The sequence below is a fragment of the Aulostomus chinensis genome, chromosome 18 (genome assembly GCF_037954235.1).
Source record: "Aulostomus chinensis isolate RoL2024-O1b breed Wild chromosome 18, RoL_Achi_v1.0, whole genome shotgun sequence".
Taxonomy (NCBI): Eukaryota; Metazoa; Chordata; class Actinopteri; order Syngnathiformes; family Aulostomidae; genus Aulostomus; species Aulostomus chinensis.
The window spans coordinates 1,548,345-1,560,000 of NC_141337.1; the positions used below are offsets into that span (position 1 = coordinate 1,548,345).

The window sequence follows — 11,656 nt, forward strand, 5'->3', positions numbered from 1 at the left end:
CAGCTCGTTCTTGTTGACATTAAACACCATCGTGTCTCTGCTCAGGCTTTGCACTCATCTGCCTTTCTGCTGTATTTCCTCCTCAGATTCCAGATGTTTTACTTCTTTCTCTTGTTTTTTGGTGTTGTGGGTTCAAGTATCATTATTATTGATATTATTGTTGATATTATGACTGTACTATTGTGTTTATTGTTATTATCATTTGTGTAAAGCAGTTGTCTTGTTGCCAGCGATAAATGTGCCTTTCCTGCATTAATTGTGCTGCAACTTGAAAATACAGCTGGAGACTCTGTGGAGGTCAAGGTGACGACCTCAAGGTGCTGACGGTTACCGTGGTGACGGCTACTGCGGCATTCCGACCGGTTAAACTTGTTCTGAAAACAATTATTTGTTGACAGAAGTGACATCACCGGAGCTCGCAGGGGCGTCTGACGCAGTCTGACCAGCTTCCTCCAGAGGAAGGCGTCATTGCTCGTCACCTACGACGGATGGAGCTGAACGGTGAGTCTTCATCACTCAGCGGCTCCGCCTCTCCTCCACGCATTCGCCGCTGCAGGGTGCTTTGCATCCAACAAAGTATTCAAAGTATTCACGAGAAAGTCTCCCACCCAGTGGTTTCCTCTCACAATGATGGTCAGGGCCACAAACATGATTCAAATATGACTGTTCACGTCAGTCGCTTGATCTCCAACACTTCCAGCATCGTGTCAAAGCTTCCGACTCGCAGCACGGACCTCTGGCTGGCTTGTTGTGCTGCCTTCAGGTCCCCGGCGCTACCTGGGGAAGCTGATGGAGGAGGCTGAGGTACACACAAGAGCTTGACCAGGGCTCTTCTGTCTGTCGTGCCAACCCTAACGTTAGCATTCCAACATGTAGACAACTGCTGCGTGTCCTCTGCAATGGGACCAGGCGGAACAATGAAGAACACCACAGTAGAGCCGAACATCTGGTCTTGGTGAAGCTGATGTCGTCCTCGGAACCTGGCGAGCAGCTCAGGGAGGAGCAACGATTGTTTTGACCCAACCAGGGAACTCGCTTCCCGTCACCAACGCGTCACCGCATTGTAGAAACGTTCTCTCTCAGACGCTGGAACTTTCGCTGCCTCCAGCTCATCTTTGGCTGGCGATGTTTGAGCTCATCGCTCACCAACCGAGTTCTGGACGAGAAGACAACTTCTCTGACGTCTTTAGAGCACGGCGTGTCTTGCTGACGCGGCTAAGCAAGGTTGTGACTGCACTACCACCTGCAGCTTCTCTTTCAGTGCGAGAAAAACACATTCAAGTGACTGATTAATTAAAGTGTTCATTTATTTATGAAAATGTTGAATTGGGTGTTTTCGACCGCGTCACTGCAGCTCTGATGAAGAAGTCGTTGATGTTCTTGGGTTCCGTGGCAGAACAGAACGTCGGTCCTTTGTTCCTCATCAGGCTCTCGTCTGACCTCCTGTCTGTGTTCTCTCTCCACACCTAAAACTCTGGTGAGGTGGAACCTTCGTTTGTGTCACATCATAAACATCGTCCCTCCCAAACTGGATTATTTGGGATTATAAACCGGGATTAAAGGCTGTCCCTGAACACTGCTGCGTTCATGGTCTCCATGGAGGTTCCTGATTGTTGTAACTGTTGATCCGATTCACCTTTGAAAGATTCCGATCTACGTGGGAATGTTCCTGGTAAAGGTCAAAGGCCCCGTGAACCTGACCACACGCAGCCCACAGCTGTGATGTCACCTTTCCAGTGTAAAATATTTCTGGAACATTTTCGAGGAGCGAGACCGGGAATTAACGTGAACGTGGACTTAATTACAGTATCAAACTGGGACACAACTGGTTCTACAGGAAGAAGGTTGCGGTGTGACATCATCAGGTGTCTGAGCACCGGGATCTCTGTCCTCTGCTGGAATGTTCCGCTGGAGACGAAGGAAGCAGCACACACCTGAGTCAACAGGTGAATTGTTGGAATTGTTTCTTGGAGGTGTCGAGGAGGTGTTGAGGGCCTGGCAGCAGCCAGGTGAGGCTGGCTGTCACAGACGGAGGGAGGGAGGGAACGAGGGAGGGAGGATATTTATTCTGCAGCACAGCTCACAACAGGCATTCACCATGACAGCCTTCTACCAAGTGACCTGTGTGCTGCTCGCTCTGCTGATCCCAGGTAAGACGCTGCTGGTCACCTGTTCCACACTCTCAGCTGTGTAGAGAACTTTGCTTTACACTCAAGTAGTCCGAATTTATTCTTTCGTGCATTAAAACGGATTCAAATCAGCCGACTAAGGTGTCCCAACACACAAGTCCTGAAACACACAGAGGCAACAACCAACAGAGATGATTATCAAAGAGTTTCCTGGTGTAGTAAATCAGTGACGCTGTACAGGTGAAAAACTGCTGAACCGCCAACGATAAAGTGGTTTACCTGCCCTGAGAGGAGAACGTGTGATTGGCAGATTGCCATCTGAGTTCAGGGCGCCATGCGTCCCCGGTTCCTCAACTGATGCCGCTGGCAACGAGTTTGTAGAGGAGCGTTTAATCATCCACATGTCACAGCTAATGAGTTTGGCTCTGGTGAGTCACCGATGAGCACCTGGAGACCTTATCAGCTCAGATACGGGACTAAATTTCTCCTCATCATGTCGTGAGTGAATGAACGGAGAACTTTCACATGAGAACCAGAACAGAAGCTGCAGGAGAGAACCCAGGAGATCCCGATCTCACCAGGTTTCACTTCTGCGTACAACTGAGAGTCCTCCTCCTGGGTGCCTTATGTTGGCCCACCTGTGAAACGGGTGGAATGAAGACGTTCCAGCAGGTTGGGGTCTGTTGCTGCTGTTGGTGTTTCAGAAAGACCAAGACCTCCTGGGCTGAAGTCCTCATATTTCACTCCAGACATGACGATTTAATTTCCTGGATAGACGCTGTAGCTTGTGGTGCTGCGTGTGTGTGTGTGTGTGTGTGTGTGTGCGTGTGTGTGTGTGTGTGTGTGAGGACACACAGTAAGGCCCTCTGACTACAACAGTAGAGGTGCTGAATGATTAGAGTCCATTCACCATTTGCTTCTTATTACTGACAAGCTTGAAGCCTCCGCAAGCTGACGTTCCCCATAGCGCCACCTGGTGGCTGCAGGAAGAACGCGTCACCTGCTCCTTCGGCTCCCATCAGCTGCACATGGTGACCTTCAGCTTTTATCACATTTGTCCTCTTGTTTCCACCTGATGTTGCAGCTGAAGTCACAGGGGAATCGGACACGTTTCACACGGCACATTCCTGCAGTCGTCACGCCGAGACCAGGCGCCAGCACCTTTGTGTCCATTCAAGGAGATGAAAACTAAAAAATGCCAAGCTTAAACAAACGACTCACATTCCACGGTTTGGCGGTGAAACCGGTCCGGTGACACGCCGCTGAACAACAGCGACACTTGAAACGATGACAAGTCGAGAGGCGCCAAGATGAGCGGTGAATGTCAACGCATTCCTGAACAACGTGATTGACAGCTTCCAGACAGTCCCGGGAAATCAGGACGAGTCACCAGAAGCGGCTGACACGAGGTGACGTCAGGTCTGCAGTTTCAAACGCCAAGAAAGTTTGAGGGTTTCTTTTTTTCAGACTCAAAAAACGTTCTTTATCCCCGCGGGGCAGGAAGCAGCTCAGGGTTGGAAGCTCAAACCAACAACAAACTAAAGAAAGACATTCAGGTACAAACGTCATTGAGGCCCGTGACGTCACGTCTGACATGGAGCGGTGCTCCAGCTTCATCTGCTGCTGACAGAACCGGAAGATTTATGACCTCACCGACAGTGACTCAGGCCAAGTCGACGCTTCGCCAAAGACGTCTCAAATCCTTCTTCACATGAATGCGGTTCTGGAGGTGTTGACCAGCACAGACTCCTCCCCCAAGAAGTGCCTCACGCCATCGATTTGCTCTGTTCATCCACTGACAGCAGTGCTTTTCTTGGAACTGAGAGTTGTCAATCAAGCCCTGCAACAATTAACCTCTCAAGAGCGTCAACATCTCGCCATGCAGACACTGACGACACGTTCAGGGTGAACTTTGTCGCTTCCCTGAACCCCGAAGGGAGGAGACAAAATGAATAAAAGTATCAGTAAACGTTCAAATGAACACGAAGACTTATTCGGGTTTTGTTGAAATTAATAACAACGTTTTGTCTTTCAAGAGAAGGATCTCAGCCCAGCGCTCTCATGCCTCTCACCTGTTCGTAAACAGAAAAACACAAATCTCCTAAAATCTCTTTGTCTTGTGTTTTCCAGGCGTGCAGGCTCAGCTCAGCGGTAAGTCACCAGCGGGTTGAGCGCCTCGTCATGTGACCGCTTATCACCAACTGTCAGGGAGCGGCTGAGGAAAGGAGGCCCCTTGATCACGGAGTGCAAAGAAAAATACACAGACAAAGTTTTCATTTTCAACTAAATTACTTTTAAGACATTCGTATCTGTTTTATTCATTTGCAAGTTAGTTGAGGTTGTGTTCTTATCTCTTCCTGACGTCCTTCACCGTCTGTGGTGAGGGGGCGTGGCCTCACTCTTCCGGCAAGATGGAGGCTCCGATCAGAATAACGCCTCACTGACATTCGAGGAAACATGAAACAAAGACAAATAAACACCAGCAAATGCAAACAGCAAAGTAATACACTTGGAAATACTGAAATATGGCGAAGGAACTGATACAAGCAACTAACATGCACACTTTATTATTTGAAATCTTTAATATTTCAGCTGGTTAATTTATTTTTCACCTTAACCTGCACGTTCGTTTGGTCATGGAGGCTGGTGCTCTTACATTTCTTTCCTCATTATTGGATGTATGGATTAATGAGTTGTTTATTTCTAATTATGGCAGTTTTCCTCCTCCTTACGCAGCATGAACCACAATGACTCGGCTTCTTTGTCCCGTGTCTTCAGAATGTGGTCGGGCGCTGCTAAACAGCAGGATCGTCGGAGGCCAGCCAGCCCCTAATGGCAGCTGGCCCTGGCAGGCCAGTCTGCAGGATTTTGGGAGCCACTTCTGTGGAGGATCCCTCATTAACAGAGAATGGGTGATGACGGCGGCTCACTGCTTCCAAAGGTGAGCCGGTCAACAAGCCGAGCCCCTCCCGGGGTCACGGGACAAATCCCAGAGGTTCAAACAGTCCAGGTGTTCTTGGCTTTCATGTGGTTCACATTCCCTGCTTCCTCTGATCCTCAGCCCCAGCACAGACGGGTTGGTGGTGTCTCTGGGTCGCCAGACTCAAGAGGGGTTCAACCCCAATGAGGTGTCCCGGGGGGTCTCGCAGATCATCAACCATCCCCAGTACAACCCAGCGACGTTTGACAACGACATCTCGCTCCTGAAGCTCTCCTTGCCAGTGGAGTTCAACGACTACATCCGACCGGTTTGCCTGGCGGCGTCAGAAAGCACCTTCTTCACTGGTACTGACGCTTGGATCACCGGCTGGGGCACCATTGGATCTGGAGGTGAGCCTTAAGAGTGACAGCCAAGAACTGTTCTGTCAGGAGGTCACAATATTATTTGTGTTGTTTCCGCTGTAGATTACTAAGTAATAGTACGAGTAGTACTAGTGGTAATAGTACTTGTATTGTTGTTCACTAAAAGGAGGCTATGTCTTTTCAGTGCCTCTTCCGTCCCCTGGAGAGCTGATGGAGGTGGAGGTCCCGGTTGTGGGGAACCGACAGTGTAACTGTGACTACGGCGTGGGCTCCGTCACCAGCAACATGATCTGTGCCGGCTTACGTGAGGGAGGGAAGGACTCCTGTCAGGTGAGTATTTCTCCTCTGAAGCGCCACCTGCTGCAGCCTCCCGCCTGCTGCAGCCTCCCGCCTGCTGACCCTGAATCATCCCCTCACAGGGGGACTCAGGCGGCCCGATGGTTGTCAAGAGTGAAAATGTGTGGGTCCAGTGTGGGATTGTGAGTTTTGGAGAAGGTTGTGCCCTTCCTGAGAGACCGGGAGTCTACACTCGCGTGTCCAGGTATCAGTCCTGGATCAACAGCCAAATCAGCACCAGCCAGCCGGGCTTCGTTTCACACACGTCCACGGGGACCAACGGCGACCTCAGCGTCACCTGTCCCGGCCTGCCGCCTCCCCAAACCACCGTCCCTCCCACAGACAAACGTGAGTGACAGCGTCCACGATTTCATTCCCAGTCCAGCCTCTCAACAGCAGGCAGCTGCTGGATGTGTCATGTGACATCACCGTCCAAATCTGTATGTTTTATATTGTCCAAGTCCAGATGACAAGTCCGGACGGTTCTGAAGGTCAGACGGACATATTTGGGGACGTTTTAGGCTTTAAAGATATTCCTTTTTCTCTCCAGCTGCAGTCTGCGGTCAGGCCCCGATGAATTCACGGATTTTGGGTAGCAGCTCTGTGGAGAACGCCGGCGTGTGGCCGTGGCTGGCGAGCCTGCAGAAGAACGGTCAGCACAAGTGTGGCGGGACTCTGGTGGCTGTGGATGCAGTGCTGAGCAACGCCGACTGCTTCACCGAGTGAGTCGGCCGGAGAACTTGCAGAAGATGAACATTAGAACCGTTTATGACTGAAGGAGAAATGTCCTCTGCTTCGTCAGCAGCAGGAACGTTGGTCAGCCCCACCACGTTGGCGTGAGTCCCAGTAGCCAGGATGGTACCTTAAAGGTTCCTGAAATGTCACTGTCGCCTCTACAAAAGTTCTGGGAACATGATGTAGAGCCTTGGAGAGTCCTGTACATGTTCCCCTCCACCTTCCCAGAACATCCACCAGTGACTCCCCACCCTTTCAAGAACCCAACTTAGGAACATAGTGAATGAGCTTGAGGGAACATCTCATAATTATCTGCCAAACATTCCTGAAACATCCAGAATGTTCCCTTAATGCCCACAACTAACAAATAGCATCCCCCTACTGATGGCACCGAACCGTAGAAGATGAGTAACACAGACAGAACCTGCAGGATGGTCACAGTGTTTTTAATCCCAATGATTTGTAAAGGTTCAGGACACTCGTCACCTTTACAGAACCTTTAGAGAACGTCCCTCCTATGTGGGTTTGAGGCTGAGGACCAGGGACAGTCAGGAGCTGCTGATATGGAAGGACGTGTGCTGGTTTTAGTCTTTTATGAAACTTAGAACCAACCTGGAGAACCGGAGGAGAACCCCGACCATCGTAACGCTTGGAATTTTTCTCTCACACAGTTCGACCGCAGCATCTGACTGGACGGTGGTTCTGGGTGGGTTGAAACTGAACGGGTCCAACCCCTTTGAGGTGACGCTGAACGTGACCAACATCACTCTGAGCAATTTTACGGGTCCCAACATCGCTGTGCTGCACCTGTCGGCCCCGCCCCCCCTGTCCGACTACATCCAACCCATCTGCCTGGATGACGGTCAAACCTTTGCCATCAACTCCTCATGCTGGGTCGCTGGCTGGGGCTCCGGGCGAGAGGAGGGTAGGTCCATGACAGCTTTGGCTTCAGTCCACACCAGGATTCATGTTTCACGTCCTACCATCGTTTCACTCTCCAATTCCAGGGGAGCAGGTCCTGCAGGAGGTCCAGACCTCGGTCGTGGATTGTGGGAACGCAACAACATCTGCTGACAGCATCTGTACAGGGCCTCTGTCGCTGGAGCAGGTGAGCGGCCAGAGCTGCTACTTTGTAGTTTGGCCTTGGTGTCTCTCAGTCTCTCTGTGTTTCCACAGATCCACCAGAGCTCCAACCGCCGCCTGCATCGCCCCCCCCCCCCCTTATTCCCTACTGTTACACCGGCCTTCGCTCCCCTTCCATGAATCAGTTTACCATCCAGTCCCCCATCAAGCTGGCCTGCTCTCCCTGCCTCCCCTCCCATGAACCAGTCTACCATCCAGTCTCCCATCAAGCTGGCCTGCTCTCCCTGCCTCCCCTCCCATGAACCAGTCTACCATCCAGTCCCCCATCAAGCTGGCCTGCTCTCCCTGCCTCCCCTTCCATGAATCAGTCTACCATCCAGTCCCCCATCAAGCTGGCCTGCTCTCCCTGCCTCCCCTCCCATGAACCAGTCTACCATCCAGTCTCCCATCAAGCTGGCTTGCTCTCCCTGCCTCCCCTCCCATGAACCAGTCTACCATCCAGTCCTCCATCAAGCTGGCCTGCTCTCCCTGCCTCCCCTCCCATGAACCAGTCTACCATCCAGTCCCCCATCAAGCTGGCCTGCTCTCCCTGCCTCCCCTTCCATGAATCAGTCTACCATCCAGTCCCCCAACAAGCTGGCCTGCTCTCCCTGCCTCCCCTCCCATGAACCAGTCTACCATCCAGTCCCCCATTAGGCTGGCCTGCTCTCCCTGCCTCCCCTCCCATGAACCAGTCTACCATCCAGTCCCCCATCAAGCTGGCTTGTTCTCCCTGCCTCCCCTCCCATGAACCAGTCTACCATCCAGTCCCCCATCAAGCTGGCTTGTTCTCCCTGCCTCCCCTCCCATGAACCAGTCTACCATCCAGTCCCCCATCAAGCTGGCCTGCTCTCCCTGCCTCCCCTCCCATGAACCAGTCTGCCATCCAGTCCCCCATCAAGCTGGCTTGCTCTCCCTGCCTCCCCTTCCAGAAGCTTCCTTCTTCAGCTGTTATTAACATTTCTATGTTTCCTCCATTCTGTGTTATAAACTGTTTTCTTGTCTGTACCAACATCTCCTGCATGTCTGTCCCTCCTGGTGAGGGATCCTCCTCCCCTCCTCACCCTGAGGTTTCTCCCATTTTTCCCTGTTCAAGGTTTTCTATGGAGTTTCTCCTCAGTCGATGTGAGGCTCTGAGGGCAGAGGATGTTGTTATGATGCCATGAAGCCTGGAGACAGGCCACAAAGAAAACTGCCTTGCCTTGCCTCATGTCATCTGAAGGTCAAAGGTCACAGTTGGAGTCAAACCATAAGGATGTATTTTAACAGTCTTCTGTGTGTCTTCAGGGTGACGCTGGCGGTCCAGTGATGTGTAAGGTGGGCGGCTCCTGGGTTCAGGCTGCCGTGTTATCGGCCAGCAACAGCACCACCAATCAAAGGCAAGCGAGTGATGTCATGGTCTTCACCCAACTCGTCCACTATCAGGCCTTCCTGAGTGAAACACTGGGGCCGTCCTTATCTCCAGCCTCCAACAACGGCACGACCGCTGCCCCCGCCACGACCGCAAGCAGCGCCTCCCCAGCCCTGGTCTTCCTCCTCCATCTCCTCATCTTCTCCATGTGCATGCAGCTCATCTTATAACCACTTTAAAACAGTAACATTTACGCGTGACAGGCATAAACTAATGTAAATTAACACGTAAAGACATGACTCTGGTGAAAACCATGAAGGATGGTGAGGTGGGCGGGGTCTAAGGTGGCGTTCAGGGTCCAGCAGGACCGGTTTTATTAATCTGCTCTAGAGGATGTCAGTTAGCTACCTGAGCACAGTCAATGTGATGTCCAGGCCAAGTGTGAAGCCATTTTCATCTCCCTCCACTGGGGGTCAACCTCCATGAGGCGCCATGACCTACACTGATGCGCCCGGCTGACGCAGTTTGGTGAAATTGATAAGCATCTCCACGGACTGCACCCGGATCCTTCTCACACATATTTTGCGGCGATTTGATGGCAATAAACAGATCCAAATAACAATGAAATAATCATCACGAAACAATCAATAATCATCACGCCAACTCGTTCTGAGAAGGACATTCAGGCTGCGTCGGGTTGTTCTGCAGGCTAACGGGCAGACGGCATCACGCTCAGTTCCTGTCCAACTTGAACATATTTCAGCTTTTCAGTCAGTTTGTGGCCATGAGTGAGAGTTGAAAATTGCTAAATCAAGAGTTCATGCTAACTAGCTTAGCATGAACTCTTGACTCCTAATTTGGTTTGAACATTCAATAAAAGTTATGAAAGGAAAAGTCCTGAAGCACTGAAACAAAGAGGAGGATTCGCTGATGACCTCCTGCCGCGTCGCTACTCCATGGCAACATCAGACTTGATTCGCTCCCTTTCTCTCATCGTCTCCTACCACTCGCTTGAATTATTTCCATTCCACTGAAGAGCTTTTGGAAGCTCATTGCTGGAGTCTTCAATATTGGTGTAAAATGCAGACTCTTGTTGTTAAATGCACTGAACACACAGATGGCGCTGCAGCGTTTCACCTGTGGAATCACATGGAACGGAGATTTAGGCCTTGAAATGCCTTTAGACTTTGACTGAATGAGGACGTTCACGCTGCAAACTGCAGTCTCACTTTCAAGTGTGCGTTTGGAAGGTTTGTTTATAACGATGCACTTGTGAGACCGAAGCACTGGAGGGAAGAGGAGCAGATTTATTTATGCTGCGCGTTGCCTGTCGTTCTTCTGATCAGTCTCAAAGGAAACTGCACAACAATGATTTCTTCTTCTTCTTCTTCTTTGTACGAAGCAGCACAGCCGTGCTCCGCCCTGCTGCCACTAAAATGAAGGATGGATGCTGATCTTAAATCTTGCCAAATGTCACCACAGTGTCCTTTTGTTTTCTTAACTTGCTTGAAGTGAAAATGTTATATTTTGTTTGATTTCATGCTGTGAGCCTGCATTTATGCTTCTATTGATGTTCAGCTGCCCTTAAAATGATGGTTAAGGAAACAAAAAGAATATATTGTACATGTGTTTTTAAACCCTTGCCTATACACAAAAGTTTGACGTCTGACTGATTTATAAATGTGCTAATGGCAGCTTGCTAGTTAGCATGCTAAACTTGCTAATTAGCACGAAGCTAGAGCAGCTGAAGTGGACTGTTAGATGTCCCCACGATGGCGCCGGATACGGGAGTCATCCTCAGGGGGACAGGAACGTCAGCCATATTTCATGTTGATCCATAAAAATCCCTGTGCTGTCTCAACTTGTAATAATATCTTAGTGATGTTGAGGTGCCGCACCGGGACGTCAACAATAAAGGTGTTATTTCAAGTTCAAACCATGTGTGGGACTTGTTGTGGAACCTGCCTGCAGGGCTGCCTATTTCCTGTCAAATGTGCCTCATACGGACGTGCAAAGTGTCGTTTCTTTAAATTAAAAACCCAAACGCTGGCGCTACCGAAGTCTGAGGGGTCAGACATTTCTCAGCTCGTTGGGAGTTGGGCACCAACATTTTTGACCCTTAAAGCCAAGCAGCTTTATGTCTTCAACATGAGGAGCCATGGAAGGACGCTGTGAGCAGGACTCTGGGAACACATCAGTGTCCTCGATGACAACTTTAGGGGAGCTGGAGAGCAAAAGTGGATGAAGAAAATCAAGAAAATTCAATTTGAGATCCACTTTGAAACATTTTTAATACAATAAAAATGTAAACTGTTAAGAACCAAACTGTAGAAAAATAACACACAACTTTAGCATATCTTACACGCGTCTCGTTAAACTGTCATCAAAGCAAACAGGCACTTCCAGCTGGTCAGTATTTTCCTGGCGCTGCAGCTCCTTTGAATGCTACCAACGAGGCCTCTGGGCCAAAAGGCAGTTTTTCGGTTGAGACGATCTTAAAATGCTGGATCTGAATTGAATAAATAAAGAATGTTGCCCTTTAATGTTCAACAAAACCAAGAGACATCAGGCATGAACGTCTGAGCTGAACGCTAATGACAGCGTGACTGACAGTTGTAAAGATGGGGATGATTGAGGAAAAGACACCCTGTTAGTTGCTCTGTGACTTTGGCACAGTGGT

At 50.1% G+C, this 11,656-nt stretch overlaps 2 protein-coding genes across 4 annotated transcripts in view; one reads left to right on the forward strand and one right to left on the reverse strand.

The window, feature by feature from the left end:
- The first annotated feature begins 2,014 nt into the window (after positions 1-2,014).
- Positions 2,015-10,912, forward strand: LOC147244560 (transmembrane protease serine 9-like). Its single transcript, XM_086186104.1, has 10 exons — positions 2,015-2,150; positions 4,260-4,280; positions 4,908-5,070; positions 5,191-5,459; positions 5,617-5,762; positions 5,852-6,116; positions 6,319-6,490; positions 7,175-7,428; positions 7,511-7,611; positions 8,913-10,912. Exons 1-10 carry the CDS (start codon positions 2,099-2,101, stop codon positions 9,204-9,206), a joined length of 1,737 nt encoding a protein of 578 aa, XP_086042230.1. The 5' UTR covers positions 2,015-2,098; the 3' UTR covers positions 9,207-10,912.
- A 336-nt stretch (positions 10,913-11,248) lies between these two features.
- The window catches only part of LOC147244561 (uncharacterized), a 3,240-nt gene continuing 2,832 nt past the window's right edge, over positions 11,249-11,656 (reverse strand). For all 3 annotated transcript variants that reach the window (XM_086186110.1, XM_086186112.1, XM_086186111.1), the window contains exon 5: positions 11,249-11,656. This exon is cut by the window's right edge and continues 949 nt beyond it. The gene's annotated coding sequence lies outside the window, so the exon portion shown is untranslated.